Genomic DNA, 27,672 nt, shown 5'->3' with positions numbered 1-27,672 from the left:
TCAGAATTGTTTCAATGTCAGTTTATCGTTAAACAGAGAAACTTGTTTCGCTCAAGTTCAACATGACAACCATCAAACAGATCCACATATAAAGCAGACCAAATAGACCAATTACGATATCCAAAGATCATAATAGCAATGAATGAATACTGATGGTTCATGCAAAAAGTATTCTTTCCATCTTCCTCCTTAAAAGGCTTTATTTAAGTGAAGCCGACAACCACATATGGAATAGTCTTAACCATCAGAGACAGTCTAGGACAGTGACACTGATGCTGACTCATGGCGGAGATGACTCATTGCAGAAGGGTAAGAGCAGAGGGAAAATAACTCAAGCACTCAATGAGGCTCCAGAGTTCTTCCTGCACTCTGCTAGCATGTCCATGTAGAATTGGCACTTGCTAATGTCATTACCGTAGCTGTTCAGGCACTGCAAGAAAATAATCACACATCTCTAATGTCAGCAAATGTAGATGAAATAATTAATCAACAGCAGGAACAATAAGATTCAAACATGTTTGGCTTAAAAATAGATTGTGAAGCCAATGAAATAATCACACTAGTCCAGTTATTCAGTAAAACAAACTGAAACGTGAAAGATATATGATATACTTGGTGACGCCATACTGGTGCGGTCACATGAAATTCATGCAAAGCATGGAAAGCACAATCATGCAACAAACATTTGAAACGCATCTGACATAAGGAACTGTTAAAGACTAAGAACCTTTCACAAAGATCTCGCATGTCTCGTAGAATGTTAATCAGATAGTTATTATTTTCTGTTGCTTAAGATATTTCAATACTAATGGACATATCAAAGCATATAGCATTCGAAACATTAAAAGAATGGGTGAATTTGAGAGAAATCCATCCTGTAAAGAGTTATTCACTTGCGCAAGTTAAGGTTTGATTTATAGGTCATAACTCAGATAGCCAGAACAGGAAAGAAATGCATACATCTTGGAAGGCCTTTGTGTGAACACCACAGGCATCGCTACCAAGACTATTTGCTGTTGGTGCAGGGGCTGCAGCGGCACCCTCACAGACAACTGTTTCATGTTGAATAGTTCGGGGACCCATCACGGCATCCACAGCCCTGTGCGCTACTGCACTGCCAGTTCCAAAAGCCATGCCTACAACAATTTTTCCCATCCATTAAGCACAAAGAAATACGTTTTCACAGGTCTCATCCCATACGTTAAAATGAAATAATCATATTCACTAACGTACCCTGAGCAATGGTTGAACCAATGCCACCAAGCAGAGAGCCACCACTGCCACTCTGAGCGGGAGCTGGGGGAGGAGCATGGTGAGCTGCAGTAAGACATAACCAAGGTTAGACAAAAATTAAACCACATAAGTTTCTGGCTGAGTAATATTAATACCATGTCACAACGAAACTCTTTAGAAGGCTCATTAGACCTTCATCATTATTTAGATTTAAGAACAGCTTAACTTTGTTGTCAAAACAGTTAATCTTTTCGGAACGTACATTAGAAGCATGGTGCACAGCTTAACTTTGTGAACTAAAACCGAAAAAAATTTGACATTTTAACCATTTATTGCATCATATTCTTATTTACCTGGCTGAGGTGGGAGATTACGAGCCGCTGCTGGACGAGGTGCTGAGCGAGAAGATCTTCCTGCAACGATAATCATATCACAAAGGATCACACAGCTAAACTATGACCTCTCCGCGCAATATACACAAATTATTGATTAGTTAGTTCAGTCATTCAGAAGCTTGTAACCAAGGCAAAATAAATAAATAATCATAATATAATAGCAGCAAACGCTTGGATGACAGAGGACCTAGCTTACATTTCAAATGTTTCCTCAAACGAAATGTTCTACGAAAACATAGCCTCTTGCAACATCACAGAAAGCAGAGTTGAAACCATAATAACCACAAATGACACTAAAAGAAATGTTCCAAGAAAACACTGCCGTTTGCAACATCACAGACCGCAGAGTTGAAACCATAATAAACACAAAAGACAAAGTCAGGATAAAAATCCGATTAGGGTCAAAGTATTCTCAATAAAGGGGCAACCTAAGCTTTTGCCAGCACCCCATAAAAATCTTGCTTAAATAATCATCGACTTACGCAACACGCATCACCAGAAATGAGAGAGCATATGCATCACTGTATTAAAATTAATGGGTTAAAGAAAAATACCTCCCTGGAAACAGTAAACGATTTCCCATTTTTCGGAAAAGACGGAACTAACGCTTCAGCAAAAGCATAAACGTCTAGAGTTCATCAACAACAAAACCTTTCAAGTGAAAAACGTCGAACCCTAAAAATCTCAAATTTCTTCGATAACGAAACAGGAAAATTGAAAAATCCCTAGATATCATCGAAGAGCTAATCCTATAGATTCCCAATAGACGAATGTCCAGAAGATGAACACGAAACATAAATCGATTAGAGGACAGCCAGTTACCACTGGAGCTGCGGCGAGGCATGGTTAGAGATATGCGGTTGAGGCGGCGGAAGAGCAGATTGACAGACAGAAATCTGAGAAGGAACCACGGAATATGCTGCTGCAGAAATACACACCAACAAACGCTTGGAACGGAAAATTTATAGCCAGCCCCACAATAAAATTATGAGTTGCGGAGTCGAGATTTTAGGGCCCAAAAACGTGTTCCAGAACAATTCAGACCGTGTTTCTGGCCCAAAAAAAAAAAAACAATTCAGACCGTGTTAACGTGTAAGTATATGATTGGTTGATATTAGTCAATGACGTGGTCAATTTTCAGTTTATGATAAGAAAAATAAAAACTTAGAAATAATTTTAAAGTTAATTTTTGGAGAAAAATGGCCTATTTTCCTAGAAAATTTAAGAAAAAAATACTTAGAGGTTTATATTTAAGCTACACATTTTAGGATAATTATTGTACGAGGTAAAGAAGTTATTTGAGACATAAAATCTTTAAAATGAGCTAAGGATTAATTTCTAAAATTAAGGTCTATTTTATTGAAAAATTTAGGAAAAATAGTTAGGAGTTGATTTTTGACTCAAAATTTTTATAAAAATTATTTTATAGGTCAAAGAAGTTAATGGAGAAGAAAAATCCACACGAAAAATTATAGAAAAATTTCTGGATTTATTCCTGGATTTCAGAAAATTTGAGAAAGGATGAAAGTGAAAACAAGTAAAACATAGAAGGGCAAATTGGTACTTTCGACACGCATACCTTAATTTTTTTTCGAATGAAAGGGGGAATATTATTGCAAATCAATCTAAGTACAAAGTAGAAGTATCAAAATAGAACACCGCTAGGAAAAGAGAGGACAAAAGTTAACATCTTCAAGTTATCCTTGGCACTGAGTAATAAATAAGAGCATAATACTGGAAATAAGGAACACCTATGACCTGCATATAGGAACCATTAAGTGTGGGGTCATGAACGGTATGCAGTAGCGACCACATGCATACCTTAATATCCTGCCATCACGCCTTCTTCCTCTTCATTTTCCCATCTGAAACTCTGAAAAACAGAGAGAGAATCGAGAGAAAACATGAGAGACCAAGAGGAAGAGGGTGACCGGAGGAAGCTTATCGGAGGAGGATCTCTTACATGCAACACTTGATTCTGACTGAGGTGACTCCCTCGCACCTTCTTCCACCTTCATTTTCTTCGATTGGTGGCCGTACGAGGAATTGATGATGATAATAAATTTGGCTCTAGTGAGAGAAAGTCATGGAACAAGTGAAATAATCCTAGAAGAGGGTAGATTAAAGTTTGTGTAGATGAAATGTGGAGTTGCATGTTGATTTTGTTGTTGGATGTTGCTCTTCTTCTCTGGTTCTTAGTGTCCGAAACAGGGGTTAATGGCTTAGGGAAATGGCTCTGGTTTAATGAGAAAATGAAGAGAAAGTTTGGGTGTGCAGTGCTGGGGATTTAAATTGATATATATAGACACACACACTTGGGGAAGTGTTTGGTTAGTTGGGTGTTTGTTTTGCTTGATTTTCTCTGGTTTGGGGCCTTCGAAACGGAGGTGATTAAAATCTATCTGTCAAAGGAAGATGACTTGGTTTATGAAGTATTCAAATAATGAGTTTGTTGTTGATCTGTGTTCCATTTTGTTCTTGATAATGGCTTTGGGTTTTATGGAATTAGAAAGAGAAGAATGAAGTATTGTATATAAATATATACATGTCATGAGTGTGTACTATTGAATCTAGGATTATTGCATAGGGGAGGTAGTCCGTTGAATTCAAGGAGAAAAAAAAACGGTTGAACCAAGTGGATGTATATTTGTTGGCGTGCGGGCTGATTATGTTTTCAGTTTCAGTGCCTTATTATATATTAAGATGGACAGAATTTTTTGGGTCTGAAAATGGAAAAGTGATGCCAAAATCTGGGATTTTAATAAGACAAGAAATTGTTGAATTTGGTGGGAACCAAAAATCTGATTGGAGTCTATTGTTTTGTGTTCTCAAATGCTGAATATCTAGGATAAATGATTAAGTCATACTTGGAGATACTAAACTGATAATCTGTGTGTTATTATCGAAGCTAGGAAATTTAAAAAAAAAAAAAGAAAAGAAAAGAAAAGAAGAAGAAGAAGAAGAGAAGCTTATCGAGAGCCGTCCAAATTTGAGGGTACAAGGACATCTAGAAGTGTATGACTAGTAATAATGTAGAATTGGCATAAGGAAGGAATATTAAGGATGCTAAATTTAAATTTGGGAACACATAATTATAAATCAGGAAAATATTTCCAGATTAAGTATGTGATAGCTCAAAGCAATATCAAATATTTAGGAAAGTGTCAACTGGTTGTAATATTGCTGAAAATTTACGTAGACTCAGATAGAGGCTTTTAAATGAAGATTAATTGATTCTTGATGAGGAACTCATTCGTCAAAACTTGGAATCTTAAGCAAGTATTTAAAACTGTTGGAATATGCACTGTTAAGACATTGTTTTAATCTCTTTTTCTGGAGAATAAGCTTGAGGTTAATGGTGAGTGACTAAAGGTCCTTCTATGGTGCTATCTAACTTGAGGATACTAGAATGATTATTTGACCACAATTCTCAAATCTGAGAATAATTCTAGAACCAAAAGATCGAGTTGCCCAGAATGTTGAGGATAATTGAAGAATGATTAATTCAAGTTGAACATACATGTGTGAATCGGGCAAGCTTGTCAAGTAATAGTTGAATTGATTAATTTAAATCAAAAGGTAAAATTAAATTTCATTGAACTAAGTCTAAATAATTAGAGTTAAATACACATATGTCTCTCGGCCAAAGCTTGCTAGTAATGGCAAAACTTATTAATCAATAGTTGGAGTTTGATTAGTTTGGATTCAAATGCTTGAGAATAAATGTCCAAGGGTCATTAAGATTAAACTTACTTGATTAAAAATCAAGTAATTGGGCTTGTAAACATATACATGTATGCATGTATTGAGTGCGAGTGGTTAAGTATTGTAAAGTGATTTGTGGACATTGATATATAAATATATATATTTACTTTTATTTTCCATGACGACCAATCACTTCATAAAAGTGAAATCGGCATAATGAATGGGACACAACAATTATCCTTAAATGTAATAGTTAAATTAATATTTTTTACTAGAGATGATCAATCATTAAGTAAGGCTAGAGAATAAAGAAATTGGGAATTAAAGAAAGTTGTTCAATTTCATGGACTGTAGTTGGATCAAATGGTAACCTACCCTTACATATGTGATAGGTTTGAACATTTGCATAAACCCACCAAGGACACAGCATAAAAGAAGGAAATCAGGTTTGATTTGGGAGCAGGGAGACCCAAGTAGTAGTTTTTTCCTATCTTACACTTGTATATGATTATTGTATGTCTGTTTGTACCATATTGCTATTTTAAAGCATGAGAACATGCAACCTTAATTCTTTGCATGAATTATTTAGCTATGGTCACATGTAGTTGATAGACATAGTGCAGTATCTACCAATTATTTATGCATTATTTATTTAACTTGTCTATATGTCATTGTGTATAAATGTTTAATTGTATTAGTTTGTAAGGTTTTATTTCACATTGGCTTGTTTTGCGTGTTTTATATACTCTGCACATTGGTTTGATGGAAATTACTACTATGGATATTCTTTAGAATCTCACCCTCATTTTCATGACATGGAGCAAAGGCAAATAGCTCGATGAGAAAGAAAATTGTATAAGAAAAGGTTGGTCTAGTTAAAGGGCAGGGATACCTACTATATTTTGTATATATATAATAAAATATTTTGATAAGTTAATATTTATATATGTTATGTGGGCAAGTAACTAGTACTTGCTTTATGTAAATATTATTTTGTATCCTCTATAAAGAGGAGAGCACTGCTGGGCATAGGTAAATGTCGTTGACCGAGATGGTTACTATATTTTAACATAATATTATGAGATTTCACAATTTGAAATCCTTGTAGGTGTTATTAATATAAGTTGGAGGCAAAATCTGCTATGAATCACTTGTCAGATAATCTGAAAGTTCGAGTTATTTAATTAATGAATTCCAATGTATTTACAGGTTCAATTCCTAGATTGGAATTTTATTTTCAAATGATTTATGTTTTGAAACGATAAAAAAAACTTATCCCATTTTTCCACGTCAGAAACCTAGCGTTTAGTAATTCACAGACATTAAAATGACCCTATTAACATATAGAAAGTCAGGTGTTATAATGACACTTGAATATTGAAATCCTTATTTAATCACCTAAATCATGAAAATTTTTTTTGGGCACACATTATTAATTGAGATTTTGAAATTTGCTGAAAAGACCTAATTGTCCTTTATTTAAAAGAAAAATATCAAGCACCCTCACTAGCCAGGCGATCATCGAAGCCCTGATAACAGTGGCGGTTGCCGAAGTTTAAGTGATTGCTAACTGGCCAATAACCGGTCGTCGAAGTTCTGAAGGCCAGCAACATTTTTTTGAGGATTTGTTTTAAGTCGAGTAATGTGATTAACAAGTTCTTTAAAGTTATTAATAAGTTAAATATAACAATTAATAACAGGTTTTTCAAGAAATTCAAAAAGTAGTATTTTTATAATTTCACTAATGCGATTAACAAGTCATGTAACTATATTAACAACTCTCATAACAACAATAACCATGTGATTTGAGAGCTTTTTGCACTTAAAAAGATTAGTCATGGTATCATAAATAGGGAATTTTTCAAGTCTTTTAACGAGATTAATAAGTTTTTTAGTGTTATTAACAAGTTCGGTATAACAATTAATAATAAATTTTTCAGAAAATTCTAAAAGTGTTATTTTTACAATTTTAGTAATATGATTAGCAAGTTATGTAACGATGTTAATAACTCTAATAATGCTATTAACAAAATTTTCTACTCAAAATTGATGTTTTTAATATTAGCTCCCTATAAAGATCATACAACAAATTTTTCCCGTTTATTAAGCAATCATTATAGTTATGAGAGTTATTAATATTATTACATGACTTGTTATGAGAGTTGTTTGTGACGTTATAAGAATTGTTAATATTATTACATGACTTGTTAATCATATTACTAAAGTTATAAAAATGTTACTTTTTGAATTTCCTTGAAAACTGTTATCAAACTTGTTAATAACTTAAAAAAACTTGTTAATGACATTACTAGACTTAAAATAATTCCCAAAAAAATAGCTGCAGCTGTTGAAGCTCCGACGACTAGTGTCCACCTATACTCCAGTGGCCATCTTCGGTGACTGGCTGATAGGTGAGGGTACCTAATGGTTTTCTTTAAAAAAAAAATTAAAGGGTAATTTGGTTTTTTTAGCAAACTTTAAAATCCTACTTTGGTCATATGTGTTCAAAGAGAAATTTTTATTATTTAAGTGATCAAATAGGGCTTCATATTCAGGTGTCATTTTTCTGTCTTTTTTCCCTTAATATTAGATATGCAGAACAAATTTAATGAAAACAACTACACCGTTATCACTCCCTTTTAGAAGAAAATTTTGATATTTTTATAAGATCATATGACAATTTTAATGAGTATTAAATTTTTATTTATATGCTCATATTTAATAAGGGTAGTTAAAGAATAAAAATTAGAGTAAAATACTCTAACCTTCCCTATATATTAGCTTAATTACATAAATCTTTCCTCTATTTTGAAAACACATAGTTGAGTCCAAACCATTAATTCCGTTAAGAATATTCTGAGAAAATAATTTTTTAATTAAAAAGCATATTATTGATTTACCCTTGATTATACTAAATCTTTAATTTTGACTAAAATTTTTTTGGAGGAGTTTTGCAAATTTTTTCTTCTCGTTTTTATTTAATCAAATATTTATTTTTTAAATTTTTTTGGACAAAAACTTAAATAAATTAATTAATTTAGACCTTATAAATTTGATTAATTTTTTTAAGTAAATTTATAAGTAAGCAAATATGTTTATAAATGTTTGTAATGAGAATTTTGTTTGAAAATTGTAAATATTAAATTGCAGTATTTATATAATCTCTCAAACTTACGTCATTTATATTGTATGATGAAAATTGCATTTAAAATATTTTTTAGCGATCTAAAAAAACTAAATAAATAGATTTGAATGGATGTGATGAAAAACTAAAATTATAAAATTTTACAATATAATCGAAATTAATAAATCCTATAACATAGTAGAGGTTTGAAAACAGATGTATTAAAATAATTTTTTGTTGTATAAAAAATAGTTTTTAACAAATATAAATGTTTGGCATAAAAATAAATATAAATATTTGAATAATTCTAATGTGAAGAGGGGTATTTTAGCCAAAATAAAAGCTCAGCAGTCAAACTTGGAAATGGAATCCCAAATATATACGGAAGGTTTGTGTAATATATACTTTAATTTTAAAAGAGGTCTATATGTGTTTTCAAAATAGAGGGGATATTTCTGTAATCTAGGTAAAGCAGAAGAGTGGTTAGCATATTTTACCCCAAAAATTAATATGATGTTTATAAGGGTAATATTGAAAATCATTTAAATTTTATGAAAAACTTAATACTTTTAATTATTTTATGTTTTATGTGTGAATTAGTTAGCAGTGCTTTATAATAGTAAGCAGAGGAAGTAGGATGGGTGGAACCAAAAAGAATAATTATTAGGGGGTGTTTGGATAAATTCAAACTTCTTTCAAAATCTATTTTCAAAATCAATTTTTTTAGTAAAAGCTATTCTCCAAACCATGATTATTTGGAAAGAATAGCTTCTAAGAAAAAAGTGGTTTTAATAAAATGAAAGTGTTTGGATAGTTATTATCAAAAATGTTTTTTTAGATACAAATTATCAAAAAGTACATAAGTTAATTCATAATTACATAAAAGATATATTATAATTTACATTTTCAGTTGAAATAATAAATTTTCTAGTAATTTCTTTTACCAACAAAATAAGTGATATATAAAAAGTATAATTAATTAATTGCTGGTGTGTATATATACTTATAAAATATAAAAATAAATGCAGTTTTAGAAAAATGAATATTTTTTCCAATAAAAAATATTATTATAAACATAAAATGCTGATAGATTATCTAGTTTTGAAAGTTGGAAATATTCTTCCATACTCCCTCATTATTTGTCTACATGTTACCGACCCCATCCATCTTGAGGTCTGACTGTTTGGCCATTCTAAAGTTTCAAGCTTCCTGACAATCATAATAATTATCCCGGAACTGGTTGTTATCTGAGAAGCGAAATTTTTTCGCTTTTCTCAAAATCATGGTTTTAAGTTTTTCAAAAAATTAGCCTGTTTGGATAGTTTTGGTGGTTTGGGGTCTAAAAATGCTTTTTTATTAAAAATTTATTTGGATGAAACCAAATCATGGTTTAGAGAATAGCTTCTAGAGAATATATTTTGGGATAATAGATTTTGTAAAGAATAGATTTTGTGAAAAAGTAATTCTCATAAAATGAGAGTGTTGGAATAATTGTTATTAGATATACTTTTTATATGTGCAAATTACTAAAAAGGATATAAGTTAATATGATAATTACATAAAAAATAGATTTTATAATATATTTTAATTTGAAGGAATAAAATTGTTAATAATATAATTTTTACCAACATAATTAATAATATATAAGATAATGTAATTAATAAATAATTAATATGTGTATATATATTTATAAAATATAAGATTAAATATGTTTATAGAAAAATAATTGAGGGATGTTAAAATCATATTACCGTTAGGATCTACTCTGGTAGGTACAAGCATACTCTTCAATTTGAGCCAGAAGTAGAATGGATTCATTTTTTTTCAAACCATTATTTTAAATCCAAAAACCATGATTTACTGATTTTTTCCCCTATTTGGGAAATTTTTTACCCAAATCATAGTTTAGGTCCTGAAACCATGGTGTCAGGTATTTGCCAAACAGGCCCTTAGTCTTGGCTCAATAAGAAATGACTGAGTACTACACCGGAGGCTCTCCAGGGCCCTTCCGAATACGCCCAACAACCTTATTTTGATGATAATAATATCTGAGTAGTCCTATGTGTGGTATCTATCAAGAGGCTGTTGAAATAGATTTCGTTGCAAATTATTAGACTTGTTGCTTACATTAAAAATAGCTTAATTAAATTACTTTAGATAGACCCATTACATGTTTATATAGTAGTGATGAATCCTTTAAACACTCGGATGGCTATTATACATCAACTAAAATAAATACTAAAATTTTTAGATACAATATGTATTGTACTAAATTGGTATAATATACAAGGATTAAGGTGCAATTTTACCTTGATAATTTTTGCTCAGAAGCTGTGAGTATTTGAAAGTTTTTTTAGCAGCAATGTCGTCTTGGAAGGGTAAAAATGTAGTAACGTTGTCCATCATTTAAAAGGAATAATTTTGAGGGAAAATTGCAACAAGTCCCATCCAAGAGAATTAAATACAAAAATGTCTCTTGAAATCATCAAATTATTCTGAAATTCCAAAGGACCTTATTACAAGAGAATCCATTTGTTTATTATCAAATTGCCCTTATCTTTTCTTTAAAGTATGCATTGATAACTGAAAGAGTAGTCATCAACAATTTAAGATATAAGGATTAACAACTATTGCAGCAAATATTGACAACTTATGCATTACATTTTATGATGAGCTGAGAAAATTTGTTGTTAATACTTACTGTGATAGTTGTTAATCATTACACCATAAGTTGTTAACGACCGCTCTTTTAATTGTCGATATATATTAAAAAAAACATAAGGGCAATTTAGTAATTAAACAAATAAATTTTTTTACAATGAGATTCTTTAGGACTTCAGAATAATTCAATGATTTTAAGGGACATTTTTTGTATTTAATTCTCTTATATAGCACCTTATATATATTATAATTTTTTCTTAATTTTGACTATTAAATTTGACTTATGTCCCACGTGGCACTGCCACATCAGCACTCTATTTCCGCATAGTCCCTTCCTTTTTTCCCTCTCTCCCCTTTCTCTCTTCTGATGAACCACCGCCCTATTGTTTCTTTCTCTTCTGAGCTATGGATATTTGGCAGTTTTTTAAGAGCAATGTCATTTCAGAAGGGTAAAAAATGTAACAATGCTGCCCACCATTTGAAAAGATAAATTTTAGCTGTTAAATTTGAATTATTTCCCATATGTGACACCATCAGTACTCTATTTCCGCATAGTCCCTTCCTTTTACCCCCCTCCTATCTCTCTCTTCTGATGAACCACCGCTCGATTGCCTCTCAGTCTTGATTCATTGCTCACGTCCCCACCTTGCTTTCCTCCTTAGGCTCCCCTGTCCTTCTTTCTCGCCCCTCCACGTCTGACTCCCGCCTACAGTAACTTGATTGCCTCACTCTTGATTCATTTTGAAGCATAATTATGAATCTGGAAAATAACACCCAAGCCTGAAGGCAGAGTATTCATTCAATGCGTGCGTTATATATACAAATATTGGGCATAGCAAATATTGACAGGCCTGAGATGTCAATAGGAAAATGGTCCTTTTCTTTGGGCATATCAAAGTGGTAGAACAGCGAGTAAACAGTAGCAGGCTGAGGAGTTTGTTGAAGCTTGAACATGGCGAGAAGTTTATCTTCAGAGAATAATTCTTCTCTTTTGATAGATAACTCTTCTCTTTCATCATCATCCACGTCTTTCCTTTCGTGTGGCATCAGCATGTCGATTTCATTTAAGAAGAAGCCGAGTTTGCTGTGGGGAGGTGGGAATCAACAAAGAGGCGAGAGAGATTGATAGGGAAGCCCGAGGAGGGAAGCGTGGCGTGGGTGTGAGAAGAATCAAGAATGAGAGGTAATTGGTGGTTCATCGAGAGAGAGAGAGAGAGAGAGAGAGAGAGAGAGAGAGAGAGAGAGAGAGAGAGAGAGAGAGAGAGAGAGAGAGAGGGAACTACGTGGAAATAGAGTGTTGACGTGGCAGTGCCACATGGGATGTAAGTCAAATTTAATGGTCAAAATTAACCCTTTTAAATAGTGGAGCAACATTGCTACATTTTTTCCGGCGCGGCATTGCTCCTAGAAGAATTTCTAGATATCCACAGCTCCTAAATGAAAACTCCCAGGGATAGAATTGCACTTTAACCCTAATATACAAACTAAAATTCCCCATACAAAACTCTTGCTCTATTCTTAAGCTTGACGGACAAGAAAAGATTAATGAGGAAAACAATAAAACATCCCCCCAAGCTCCAGCTATCTATGCTCCACAAACTCTTCGTTGTTGTATCAGTAACTGATGCTAGTTAGAGCAGCAAACTGAGACTCCTCATGTTTAATTGAATTGATGTTAATGTTTTTTTTTTTTTCATTTCTCAAGTTTTGAATGCTTGCATGAATGAGAAAAAAATAAGACATAAAAAATAGGCCCAATAACCATTGTCATGGAAGGAGAGGGATTCCATTCTTCAAAAACTTTATAATTCGAATGATCTATACTCTCTGAAACCCAAAAAATTACAAAATATAATGCTCACATTTGCTCGTTCCTTACAAAAAATAGAAAATCGTTTTAAACTGTATAATTTATCCCGTAAATTTATTCAACGTTTCGAATTATAATTCTTTTTCTTAAATGGAAAAAAATGAATCAAATAAAATTTAAATAGCAAAATACAATTGTAAGGAATAAAATGTGAGAAAAGGGAAAATAAATCAAGACATAAAAACATGGAGACTTCATATATTAATATAACAGACATATAAATTATTGCCATTTTAAGAAACAACATGTTTCATAAACAAAATAAACCAAAGGATAAAAGAAACAGTAACTAAAACTTTCATAGAAAGATTATTTAACTAGGGGTGCATCTCTAACATTTTACATAAATATGACCTTATCTTTTTTAATGAGACCACAACATCAATCATCATAATTCGTCCATCAGGTAATTCAGTGCAACAACTTAATGCTAACTCAAAAATTGATGATATATGTGGTAATATATTGCTGACATTTGGATTTCCTTCATGTAGGAAATTGACATCAAGAATATTGATAATTGAGTGTGGTGTTGATTTGTTAACCCAATCTTTCAAATCAAAATCTTCAACAAACATTTCATCAGTTGGTTTCTTCCTTGTAAACATCTCTATTAGCATGATACCATAGCTATATACATCTCCTTTGAAAGAAACCACTCCTTTTGATGCATACTCTGTTTATCAAAAGAGAATATAAGGTTTGCAATTAAATATTTTTTTCACATAGCTAATAAAAATATTCGCGTATATGAATAGAATATATATACATATATCAATGATTAAATAGTATAAAATTTTACATAGAATAAAAAACGACATAATTAAACTAAAATATCATTACTAAACTATTACGTGGTGCCATGTAACCAATTGTAGCCAATGTTGTTGTGTAAGTTTCCAACTGTCTTTCACCTAATAGTTTAGCTATACCAAAATCACTAAGACGAGCCACCATATCTTCATCCAACAAAACATTGCTTGGTTTTATGTCACAATGAACAATTGGAGTAGAAGTACCGTGATGAAGATACTCTAATGCAATTGCTACATCAACCATTATATTCAACCTTTGTAGGATATCCAAACAGTAATTATGAGAGTACAACCATCTATCAAGACTTCCATTTGACATGAATTCCATTATTAGAGACTTGAAATCATCATTTGAGCAACAACTAATAATCTTAATGAGATTGCGATGGCGTAAATTGCACATGGCATCACATTCAATATCAAAACTTCTCAATGCTTTTTCCATGTCTGTGTTAAATACTTTGATAGCAACTACCTTTTCGTTTGGAAGAATTGCTTTGTACACTGATCAAAACTTCCAGAGCCAAGAAGATTGCTCTCATCAAATCCATTTGTACCCTGTAGAATCTCATAATAGGATATCCTAGTTGGTGCATCCAAATTTGTTAAATCCCTTTTGGTTGTATAGTTAGCATCATCTCTATTTTGCTTTAGAAAGATAATGCCTATAACAACCAAAATGAAAAACATGATTGGCACTAAGCATTTTATTACTAGTATCACTTTATTTGACATGTGCTTGTTTCCTCTCCTACATGGTTGGACTTGAAGTTGGAATTTTCCACAAAGATCTTTATTCATCATAAAAGATTGAGCAGTAAAATTTTGAAAAGGACCATCATTTGGAATTTCTCCATCCAGTAAATTATAGGAAAGATCAATAGATTTAAGATAGAGTAGTGACTCTAAAGACTTTGGAATCACACCAGACAAATAATTATGGGAAAGATCTATTGACTCAATACTTATCATGCTGCTTAGTGATTCAGGTATAGGCCCTTGTAATTTATTGTGAGCCAAAGATAGGTTTTGTAAAGTCTGCAACCCACCCATAGTTGTAGGGATGCTTCCTAAAATTTGGTTTCTTGACAAATCCAGTAGTGTAATTACTCTTAAGTTTGATACCTTTGGTGAAATTATACCACTCAATGCATTTGAGGATATATCTAAGACCAATATATCTTTGAGACTCCAAAGAGAATATGGCATATGAGAAACAAATTTGTTAGAGCTAAAATTCAACTTTTGCAGAGAAGTATTCCCAAGGCATCCTGGAATTGTTCCCAAAAACATGTTGTTGGCAATATTCAACTCACTTAGCCTTTTGAGTTGGCAAAGGTCATTTACAATGGACCCTTGTAATTTGTCGTTGCTAAGACTTAAGTGTTGAAGGCTATGTAATTTGCCAAATGTATACGGAATCAACCCAGTCAATTCATTCCCATCCAAAGCTAAGTCAAGCAAGTTTGTTAAATTTCCAATTACATTGGGTATAGCTTTGGTAAATTTATTCAATGGTAAACGCAACCTAATGAGCTGAGAAGCATTTGATATGCTGTTTGGAATTTGTCCAGTTAGTTCATTTCCTTCCAGCACTAAATTCTTCAAGTTAGGGGGGCCAATTCCTAAATATGATGGGAGAAGGCCAGAGAGGAAGTTGCTCCCAAGGTTTAACAGTGTCAGTGTTGAAATGTTGAATATGTTGAAAGGAATGGGTCCTTTGAAATGATTAGAAGATAAGTCTAATCTATCAAGTTTATAAGACTGCCTATCCCTTTGGGTAGAAAACCTGGACAAAAAAATTAATGGATGAATGAAACATGTGGGCACATTATATGCGGCATGGAGGATGAATGAAACATGTGGGCGCATTATATGCGATATGGAGCTTTTTCATTGATCAAGCTATAACCAAAAAAAAAAAAAAAACCTTCACGTCTTATTAATTCCAAAAACTACAATATTAGAAAGCGAAAAAGCGAATTTCTTATAACATCAAATTGCATACCTTCTATTGAGTCTGTTAAGTTTGACTACTGTATAAATTTTTTTGTGCATTGCCAATTAATCATGTGTGGCATACTTTCTAATATTTTTGGTACATTTTTTTAGCAAAATATTTTTGGTACAGTGGAGCTGAGAAATTACGAAGTATACTTTTCTCAACGGATTAAAAAATAGGTCCCACATCACACATTGCATACATGTCTCCCTCTTGTTAACGTTGTTTACTTCTTTTATTTTCATATTTAATAATTACTCAAAAGTTATTATATGGAAAAAAAAATTTACTGTAAAAGCTTTATTGATTTTACATAGAATTGAGCATATAGATGCAATCAAAAAAAAAAGAAGAAGAATTGAGCATATAGAACACTTTCTCTTTACACCCAAATGAATTTAAATTTAATTGATGTGATTTAATTATTTGACAAACTATTAAAAACATCTTGTATTCTCATTCTTCAGTTTGAGCTTAAATTTCGTTAGAGAAGTCATTTTTACAGATGCATTTAAATTTTTTTTAATTTTTATATATTTTAATTTTTTATACATATTGAAATGTTTTTTTATTGTACATTGTTTTAATTCCTACGTTATAATTTTCGAAAAATAATATTAAATATAATTTTAATTTCATTTAAAAAATATATAGTTTTTGCAATTTATTTATATAATAAATAAGAAAAAACAACTTTAACCTCGTAGGAATTTTAATATTATTTTAATATTAAGAGGAGAGGAAAAAAATATAAAATTAAGTTAATTGAGAGACAGATGAAATCTTTCAAAAAAAAATGTATTGGCATGACACACGGGGGCCATTCTGTATGGTTTGAAGTTTTGTCATCAAATAATATATTAGAGAATATAATTTCTCTTTTTCATGAGTTCCATCTGCTATATGAATGAAATGAAAGAAAAAAAATTTTATTTCAGAAAAAATATTAAAAAGAAAAAAAACACACAAGTAAATGCATACCTGTAAATGAGTTACCACCCAAATATAATTCTTTCAAAGCTATGCCTTTGTTTATTGATTGCCTATAGCATTAAATTACTTATTCGGCAGTTTATCCCTCTAGGAAATTATTGTGTGAAAAGCTTTAACTTGAAAAGCTTTATTTAGTTTCACAACGTGCAGAACAGTTCTTCTATTTGTTGAACAATTAACATATCTCATGTTATTGTTCATCAGTTTGAGTTACATTTAAATTTTTATTCAATTTCTATTGTTATAATTTGTAATTGATTTTTATATCTATTTAAAAAATCTTTTGTTTATTTCAAATTTTTAATTCATATGCTGTGATTTTTTTAGAAAAATATGAATATAAATTTAATTTTAATTAAATGATAGAGCTGTTACCGTGTGTTTGTGCGTGTAGAAAAGAAGAAATTATCATATATGATGCAGAAATTATCAAATATTGTTAAAAATGTATGTTTAAGAATAATCCTAAAACTTACGTTAAATATGTTAAAAAGAATTCAACCGAAAGAGTAAAATGTGGTGAAATGACTAGTATTTCTTTTGAAAAATAAAAGTTTTTGTACTGTAATTATTGAATAAGTATTTAATTTGAAATGAACGAATTTGAAAAATAAAAAATTGAAAAAGAAGCATAACAGATGAAAAAATGTACGCTACAATAGAGAGGAAAAAATATAAAATTAAAGTTGCCTGGAAGCAGATAAAACCTTTTAAAAAAAAAAGTAGCGGCATATAATAAGTATGTATGTTGCATTTAAATTTGGTTGAACAAGCATTTTATGAGTTGCATTTATTGTATGATTTGTAACTGACCTTTTGTACATATCTAAATAATTTTTTTTGTTGGACATTTTTTAATTGCTACGTTGTAATGTTTTTAAAATAATATAATTTTAATTTCAGTTAAACAATGTTGAATTGTTACAATTTGTATATATAATAAATAAGTAAAACCGACTCCAAACTCATCTGTATTTTAATATTATTTAAATATTAAGATGAGAGAAAAAATAAAATTAAAGTAATTAAGAGACACAAAAAAATCTTGATAAAAAAGAATTGTATGGTTTGGAGTTTTGTTGTCAAAGAGTATATGTGAGAATTTCGTTTTTTTTGTTACAAATTTCACAGCATCCATCTGTTCATGATTAGGATTTTTGAGAAAAACAAAATCTCATTTTGGAGAAACATATTAAAAAGAAAAAAAAAACACTCAAGTAAGTGCATACCTGTAAATGAGTTACCATCCAAATATAATTCTTTCAAAGATGTGCAATTGCTTATTGATTGTGGAATACCTCCCTCTAATTGATCACCATAAACATCAAAGGCCTCAAGTAAAGGGAGATGATGACACATTTCTTCAGGCAAATTACCCTTTAAATGATTCATGCCAAAGGCCACATATGTCAAAGAAGGCATGTTCCAAAGAAATGAAAGAATTCCACCTATAAATAAATATAAAATATTTGTTAATTGCTTGGGAGAATGGCAAGCATGTTCCTAATAAATTCGTCCGTACACAAGCGTATAAATAATACAAGGAATTTTGGTAATTAGATGCTTAAAATTAATAGAAAATAATTTATTTTTTGTTGGACAATAGTTTAAAGGGACTCTTCCAATATTAATGACCAATTAGATGTTAAATTTCTTTCAAAGAAGAATTGCTGAAGATCAGAGACTATGGAATTAATCTCACCTAATCTAAATTGAACATCCAAATTATTTATATTTTGTATTATAGTTATTGAAGTATTTAAAAAGGTTCTAACTTTAAAATCTGATGATGAATCCATCATAGGCAAAAAAAAAAAGGCTGAAATTTTAGTTTTTCTTTAAGGAATTAAAAGCCCTTTTAGTTACACATTTTGGAGATAAAGCATAAAATTAAGGATGAAATTTCACATGTTTCAATGTAAAAGTGGACAAGATACAAGTTATGTATATGTTGACGAGAGAATTGGAAGTATTAAAAATCTTTTCAAATACAAATCCTTTCATCAAATATAAACAAACATTATATTGATAGCGAACACATTTATTCTAATGATCAAAAATTATATTTTATTTCTCTTTTTAAAGACATTTTTGCTAGGATTTTTACAGGGCTTCCCTAATTTTTTTAATGATCCAAAATTATATTTTATTTCTCTTTTCAAGGATTTCTATTATGAATGCAAACTTTTTAGTAAGCTTCTCATGATTTTTTAACATGGATGAAAGAAATGAAAAGAAAAATCTCACTTTAAAATTATTTTTCATTCGAGAGATGAAAACAAAAACAAAAATACACAATATGGTCTAAGACAATCATATAATTAAAATTCTTACCTTGCAAATTGTTGTAGCGAAGATCAAGGAATTGGAGGTTTGTCAAATTTCCAATCTCACTTGAAATGATTCCTGGATAAATTATATATGGTAAAGTCATTTTATTGATCAAAGTATATTAATGATGTGGTAGATTAAGGCTAAAATTAAAAAAAAGTTTTTCACATTTTAAATCTATCAAGTGGTCCCATCAGCTCATGATCTTACCTTTTCTTTATTTTGGCATTGTAATATTGTTTGCATTAATATACATAAATAAAAAAGAAACTTCACATGTCTTACGCATTAATTTCAAAAACTTGAACATTTGTGCTATACTGATTAATCCATGCATAAGTATTAAAAAGGAAACAGGCAAATTTCCTCTAACCATCAAAGTTCTTACCTTTTAATATTGCAAATGAGTACATTAAGTTTAACTATATAACTTTTATGCATTGCCAATTAATCATGTACGGTATAAAACATTAGACTACTTTTTCAGCAATTTATCTCTGATGAAGGAATTTGTTTGTGCAGTTTCAGCGAGAAATTATTAAGTATTGCTTTGCTGAAAAAAAAAGTTCCACGTAATGTATAATGATTCCACATTTTTAATTTAATCCCCATGCTTTCTCCCTCATGTTGATTTTTCATACTTCTTTTAAATTTCAAAGTAAAATAATTATTAAGAAATTATTTGTGGATATTTTTTGTTGAAAAGCTTTATTTAAATTTATAAAGAATTGAACATACTGAATAGTTCCACTTCAATATAAATGATTTAAAATAATACAATTAATTATTTGTCAGACTATTTAAAACATCTCGTATTCTTATTTATTTTTTTGAATTTTTTCTTCTAAACTAGCTTAAGCTCAGGTATGGCTGAACTAATGTTTATTGAATTATTGCATTTAAATTTTTAAATTAAATTCTTTTAAATTATTCACAATTGATATTTTATACTTAGTTTATTTAAATAAATTTCTTGTTTATTGTAATAAATAAGGAAAAACACACCTGCAAACTTTTCTGTCTTTAGTATTAAATAAACTTATCCTACCATACGAAAACTTTCAAATATTAATACTAACTCTGGCTTGTCTGAAAAAAGTCGAGAACTTGCCTTGAATATAACAAAAGAATTTCAAGTAATACTCATTTCAATTCAGAAGAGTAAAATACAAAAAAATTATTTGTTAAATTAATTTGAACTCTTTTAAAAAATTTTAAAATAAAAAATTATGAAAATCATAAATGACACTTGAGGTGACATGATTAGTATATTGGATAATTATTTAATTTTTTGTTGGTAAAAATCATTTAATTCGAAATTAATGAATTTGAAAAATAAAAAATTACATGAGTGAGCCAATTTACAAATTTTATCACGTTGTTTAATTATTTTTCACATGAGGCATGTGGACACCTTATATGCTGAGTACTTAAAAAATTGGAAAAATAGATATGATAGTTCTTGTACTTTTATCAAATTTTGAATTAGGTTTTTTTTAATCCTTATTATTTATTCTGTTAATATTATGAATCCTTTTGTTAATTTAACTTGACACCGTCCGCCCCGTCTCTCTCCTCTCTTACTGTTCATATCTGCTCTCTCCATCTTCCATACCCCATCTCCACTGCTTGCGATTTGATTGTCTCTTTCTCCGGATCCTCAATTGGAAGGTCCAGATTCATAATCCAAACAATTGGTTTATAGAAAGGATTGAAGGTCGATTTTGGGAAGGGGTTGGGGAAAATTAAACTTTTAGGATGAGGATGGTGAAAGAGTGGAATGGTTGAGAATTGAAGAGATTGGGGGGGCTTCAGTAGTGGAGAAGAGATGGGCAAGGTGCTCATGGGCTTGAGGATATGACGGGTGGCTATACGCACCCGGGATAACAGAAGGAAGCTGAGAGGGAAGAAAGGAATGGACAGCGCCAACTTAAACTAACAAAAAGGACTCATAATATTAACAAAATAAATAATAAAGATTCAATAAAAAGAAAAAGAAAAACATGACTCATAATATTAACAAAATAAATAATAAGGATTCAATAAAAAAGAAAAAATTATAAGGATATAATTCAAAATTTGATACAACTATAAGGACTATCATATCTATTTTTCCTTAAAAAAAATTGCTCTCGAAATGGGCCGATCAGCTTAGCTTGTGAAGTGATGATCCTATCTTTCTATTATTTTGGGATTGTATGAATGAATGAAATGACCAAAACCCAAAACCTCATCTTATGGGTATTTGGATTAACTTTTTGGAAGTAATTTTACCATCAATTCATAATTTGATCTTTTAATATTTTTCATGTCTTTAGACATAATCTAATAAAAGTATTATTCATTAAATTTGTAACGCAAATTCGTGACTTATCAAAATTTAAGACAATCCTATGATAATTAGAACTTTTACCTTGAAAGTTGCTATTGGGAAGATATAGCCACTGAAGTTTTGTCAGATTTCCAATGTCAATTGGTATGTTTCCTCTGTTGAATTTGTTATCTCCCAATTGTAATTCTAATAATTCTGTGCATTGATGCCAAGTGGAGGGTATTTCACGAGACAAATCATTTCCATCCACATAAAATATTTGTAGCTTTGGAAGGCTAACACACACATTTGTTGGGAGACTCTGAGATAAGTTATTTATTCCAAGATCAATCTCTTGTAGTACTGAATTGTTGAATAATAAAGATGGTATTGGACCGACAAGTTCATTATTTCCAAGATACAATGTCTTCAATTGTGTAAGATCCCCAATCTCACTTGGGATGCTCCCTTCAAATATCAGAGGGGAAACAAAGAGAATAATATCAGTAACAATTTTTATTTATAATAAGTTATTATGTACATTAGACAAATTTGTATTTTTTTAAAAAGACATATAGTTAGTTAGACCTGCACATTTTTTAGAAATAACACAAATTTATTCTAAATGATAAATCACAACTACAACTATTATTGTCAAAAACGAATAACCCTTTCAATTTGGCTGGGCCATTCACCATACAACAAAAAATTTGGACATGTGATTTGTTGGAAAATTTGGATGGCTTAGTGTTGGAGAACATAGTGGGCTATTCCACAGGCCCAATGCACTGTGTTATCTATTCGAATTTTGTGGATTAATTAATTCAGATTGAGTTTCTTCAATGAAAATTAGAGAAACAAGCTAAGAGACACATCGAAATCCAATTGACCCTTACTTTTCATCATGAGACTCCCAGAAAAATAATTCTTGTTAACTAATCATCCGGTCCTAAATATAAGACTCATTTTGTAGTGTAATTTACACTACAAAATGAGTCTTATATTTAGGCCGAGATGATTACAAAATTTTTTTTAAAAAAATTAATTTAGATTATCCAAAACAAAATTAAATGTTCCGAGTATGTTTCTTCTAAGACTTACTCATTTTGAAAAAAAAAATCATTCAGAATCTTTTTAATGACAGAATAGTCAACATTTATTTTCAAAGATTGATGATGAGCCTTTAGATCTGCTAGGATTAACATTACCCCAACCGTTTTAAAAATTGGATGACGAATTTTTAACAAAAAAATAATAGAAAAATTCTGAAAAAAAATAAAAAATGCACAAAAATATAAAAAAATATAAAAAACAATTGAGACAAGCCCATATTTCTTTAAAAATACCTAACAAACTGTTAAAAGATAGATGAGTTAAAGAATTGTACGGATCCAAAGTGATAGAAGATTTAAGATTAAAAAGTGCAGATTTATCAGCAGAATAATGTTTGTCTCTGTCCAAGTTAACAAGAGAAAAACAGAGGCGAGATTTTTTTTTTCAATGTTTCGCACTGCAGAATTATTAAAAAAAATTAGTTGGATTTAAAAATATCCCTAAATTTATATAAACGGCTAATTACTAAAGACCCAATAAAGAGATAAGATACCATTAATGAAAGTCAAAAGTAACCCCCCCTTTTAATGTCTTGTTGTGACCCTAAGTATGGAGGTCGAGCTAATTTGTTAATACTGCTAAGATTATTTATCTAAAATCATTTTTAGAACATTGAATCATCATCTTAATCATTTTAAAAGAGCCACCATCCTTGAAAGATATATATAAATTATTTTTCAGCATGTTGTTTTTTTTCTTGGATCGATGTGAGACTCGTTGACAAATTCGAATGAACTGTCTCTGTATTAGAAAACAAAAACTTAAAAAACTTGCAATTAAAAAGAAAATATAGGGGAAAATGAAAAATAAGAAGCTGGAAAAAACATTGAAATCCCAGCTAACACTTTTTATCATCCTTATCGGGTTATTTTTTATGGGGCTTCCTGTTTGATGATTCAATATTTTACCGATTTATGAAGATTTTAATTTTAAGCAAGTTATGATCCCACCTTTGCATGTGTGTGAAACTTCTGGCATGAACTAAATGACGAATAACAAAATCTCAGTTAATATTTATTTCGTGATTTATTGGGGAAAAAAAATCGATGACTCTATTGGGTTATCCTACAGGCCCATTACGCATTAATTCTGATAAATTCTTATATGCTATATGAGCTGTATCCACCTCACTGCAAAGATAAGGTTATGAGTTTCTTCGATTAACTGTGATTAAGGAAAAAAACTAAGACACACATCGAAGTTGATTGGCCCATACTTTCCATCATGAGACTCCTAGAAAAAATATTTTTGTTAACTACACAATTTTTAAAAAATAAAATTAATATACAATTTAGATTGTTTAAATAAAAATTAAATGTTCTGAGTATGCTTTTTGCTAGGCTTACTCATTTTTGGCAAAAAAATAAAACTTCAGAAAATTTTTAATAACGAAATAATAAACATTTATTTTCGAAGACTGATTATTAGCTTTTAGATCCGTTTGGACTGATATTGCAAGTTTATAACAATATTCTTTTGCCCATGGTCTATGACTTCACTATCCATTTTAAAAATTGGTTGACAATTTTTTTTAATTTAAAACAGAATAGAAAGATGCTGGGAAAAAAAAAAGAAATGCACAAAATATTCAAAAAATAAAAAAAAAACAACTGAGACAAGCCCGGATTTCTCTAAAACATATTTAACAAACTGGTAAAGACAAATAAGCTAAGAAAATTTGTCATCATCCTTGTCACGTTATTTTCCTTGCTAAGAAGATTTTTTAAGCAACTTATGACCTCACATTTACATGTGTCTGAAACTTATAATATGAACTAAAGGATGGGAAGCAAATCAGAGTTCGAATTTATTTCTATTCCAAAGAGTTAAAAAAAAAAAAGCACAGTATTAGACACATCAGCACACATGGTACTTATAGATTCTGAAAAGTATACCATTTAATTTTATTCATATTCACTTTGTGATTGAAAGAAAGCATCATATTCCATGTCTTTAAAAGCAATTTAGCAAAATCACCACGTAATTAAATCGCTAAGCTGATTCCCATATATACTGTATTTTTACTTTTCGTAAAGATAAGATACAATGATTTTAGTTGAGAAAGATCTCTGATCTCAATAACAATGTTTTTTTTGTTTTACGTGTGACAAGTTATTATGTACAAGAGACAATATATATATATGTTAAAATACAGTAAGAGTTGCACATTTTTTGAAAAATAACAAAAATATATTCTAAATGATAAACCACAACTACAATTATTATTTAAAAGGTATAATCCTTGTTCTTCATCTGGGCCAATAGCCATTGATTAAATCCATTGGATGGACTCATGGTGATTGACATTAAGAAATATATTAAAATCCAATCGGTCCTTCCTTTTCATCATTCCTATTAAAAACCTTTTTTTTGGGAGACTCCCAGAAAAATTATTTCTGTTAACTCTGAAAACTTTTTTAAACAACAATAATTATTAATAAATAATAAAATAAAAATAAAAATTAGATTATCCCATTCAAAATTAAATGTTCCAAATATTTTGTTCTAAGGTTTACTCAACTTTAAAAAACCCTTTAAAAATTTTTAATGACAGAATAATAAGCACATATTTTCAAAAACTTATGACAAGCCCATTATTAGATATGTTATTACACTCGTGGTGTGACTGTATAAACTGTTTCATGATTTTGATGATGAATGGTTTTTTCCCCTTAAAAAATAATAGAAAAATGTTGGCAAAATTAAAAAAATTCATAAAAATAACAAAAAATTAAAAAATTAAAAACAGTCAATAGAACTAAGATAAGATTATGCTAACCAAATACGCTACTTTAAAACAAAAACAAATATAAATATTAGAAATAATCAAAGACATACCTGACAAACTGTTATAAGACAGACTCAATGACTCAAGTGAAGATAAGTTGGAAATTGTTCGGGGAATGTTTCCTAAAAGCTTGTTACCCGCAAGACGTAAAATGGTCAATTTCTCAAGTCTTCCCACCTCAAGTAGAATGGTCCCTTCAATGGAATTAAAATTCCAATCCAATGTCTCTAACATTGTCAGATTGAATAGAGATGGTGGAATAATTCCATTAAGACTATTATTTCGAGGATTTAGTTTCTCAAGTGAAGATAAACCTCCTATCCCTGTTGGAACTTGCCCATAAAAGTCATTGCAGCTCAAATTGAGTAGTTCCAATCTATGCAATTTAACTAGCTCGTTTGGTATTTGATCATGAAAATCGTTGTCACTGAGGTCAAGTTCAACAAGGAACGAGAGATTTCCTAGTTGTGGAGATATGGTACCCTTAAGATCCATGCCACCAAGATTCAAGGAGTGGACTCTTCTGTGACGAGTATTGCATGTGATACCAATCCAGCTGCATGGAGAAGAAGAGACAGACCAATTAGCTAAGAAATTGTGTGGATCTGAAGTGATACAGGATTTAAAGGCAAGAAGTGCAGATTTGTCGGTAATAATATTTGTATCACTCCAAGCTAAGAAAGCCATGAAGGAATGGAGTGAGAAGAGGAAAACAAAGGAAGAAGGTCTTCCCATTATGTGTAGCATAATAGACTTATCAAAATCTCTAGTATTCGCATCCAAGAATTAACATACACGACGTTTTATACTTCTTCGATTCCAAATCAAACAAATTGCGTAGTTGGAAAAGGACATCTTTCGTGATAAGGTTAGAAGAAATTCAACTAAAAATTAATTATTTTGCTTGTGGTCGCGTGTGGCAGGCTATGAAATAAGGAGAAGCTTTGCCATTTAATTTCATTGCGTGTTGAACAATTTCATTTTTGGGACCCCACTTTTATTATTGAAAAGAAGCTTGCATACGTGGATACATTGTTCCTTCAATATTTTTGCATTTTCTTTTCTATTGTTTTTAATTTTTGGGTGAGACAGTTATTCTTTTCTTCAAATTAACTACCATGCATGAAATCTAAATTGATGAAAGAAATTTGTGTTTTGTATTATTCCTCTTTCCCATTACATGTGGTTGATTCAATTAATCAATTTATGCATATTTTTATAAGCTTGCAGTTAATGATTCAAGGAAACTACTGTATATTTTAATACATATGAATATTGAAATTATCATTTGATAAAAGATTTGCGAGTAGAGCAAATAATAAAAATGTTAGATACAAATTATTAATTACTAATGTGTGTGTAAATATTTATATTAGTGGTTGACTTTTCAAACATTAAGTCATCCAAAAAAGAAAAATAAAAAAGAAAGAAAATGACATTAGTGATGAGGATAAATTTTAATCTACAAGTAGTCTGGTATCACATGGAAGACCACATTTTTATTTTCATTGATTTGGTCTAATATGAGAGAGTTCCAAAAGAACGTCGGTAAGAAGAAACATACGCGTCCAAGACATCACACTCCATTTCATAAGAAACTACTTCTAAATATCTCCTCTTGTATGGATATTTTATTTTGTTGATATCATCTTGGTCCAAAGAAAAATAACACTTAAAAATGCACGTAAATAATACAACTTTATGTATATTGGGATACATTGGGAAAATCTGAATCACTGACCTCTATATCGACGCCTAATTGGTTAAGAATTTATTTAGTTACTCTATAAATATATAAAGCCAAGAATTTTATTTTTCTCAGTAAACCAAAAGAAATCTCTCTCTATCTTTCAATAATTAGACAGACAAAAATGTTGATTCCTCTTTTCATCGCACTCCCTCTCTCTCCCTCCGTTGCCAAGTCAAGGCACGCACATAAATAGAAGATTAAGGCTATGTTTGGATTGCAGTTGGAGAAGCCAAAAGCACACGGGAAAGCGTGAAACTGAGGTTAGTGGCTTATTGCAGCTTAGAAGATTGTTTGGATGGGACTCCTTTTCTAACTGATTTATGGGAAAAAGTAACTTTTCTAACTGACTTATCCAACGTAATCTGATCAACTTTTCTAATTGACTTATGGAAAAATTGTGCAAAGCTTACGATCTAATTAGTCATGTGATTTCTTTTACTTTAATTAGAGACCAAATAAATTTTAATTTATATTCTTATTTATCCATTATGTATATTTAATTAATTATCTACAATGTGTTTTCAAATTTTTCTCCATAACAAATATTTTTATTTTATAATCTCACAAATAAACTATTTATA

General features: G+C 30.4%; 2 protein-coding genes across 2 annotated transcripts; both read right to left on the bottom strand.

The window, feature by feature from the left end:
• Positions 1 to 23: 23 nt before the first annotated feature.
• Positions 24 to 2,503, bottom strand: LOC114736081 (coiled-coil-helix-coiled-coil-helix domain-containing protein 10, mitochondrial-like). Its single transcript, XM_028923860.1, has 5 exons — positions 2,451 to 2,503; positions 1,587 to 1,646; positions 1,234 to 1,317; positions 961 to 1,136; positions 24 to 430 (listed from the first exon to the last, which is right to left on the bottom strand). The coding sequence occupies exons 1-5, from the start codon at positions 2,470 to 2,472 to the stop codon at positions 332 to 334; spliced, it is 441 nt and encodes a 146-aa protein (XP_028779693.1). The 5' UTR covers positions 2,473 to 2,503; the 3' UTR covers positions 24 to 331.
• An 11,771-nt stretch (positions 2,504 to 14,274) lies between these two features.
• Positions 14,275 to 26,076, bottom strand: LOC114736083 (LRR receptor-like serine/threonine-protein kinase EFR). Its single transcript, XM_028923861.1, has 2 exons — positions 25,392 to 26,076; positions 14,275 to 14,468 (listed from the first exon to the last, which is right to left on the bottom strand). Exons 1-2 carry the CDS (start codon positions 26,074 to 26,076, stop codon positions 14,275 to 14,277), a joined length of 879 nt encoding a protein of 292 aa, XP_028779694.1.
• Positions 26,077 to 27,672: the final 1,596 nt, after the last annotated feature.

This window comes from Neltuma alba, unplaced genomic scaffold (assembly GCF_004799145.2).
Source record: "Neltuma alba isolate B1F8T4 unplaced genomic scaffold, ASM479914v2 tig00013300_pilon, whole genome shotgun sequence".
Lineage (NCBI taxonomy): Eukaryota > Viridiplantae > Streptophyta > Magnoliopsida > Fabales > Fabaceae > Neltuma > Neltuma alba.
Note: the sequence above shows the minus strand (reverse complement) of the source record. Positions and strands in the feature narration are given on the sequence as shown.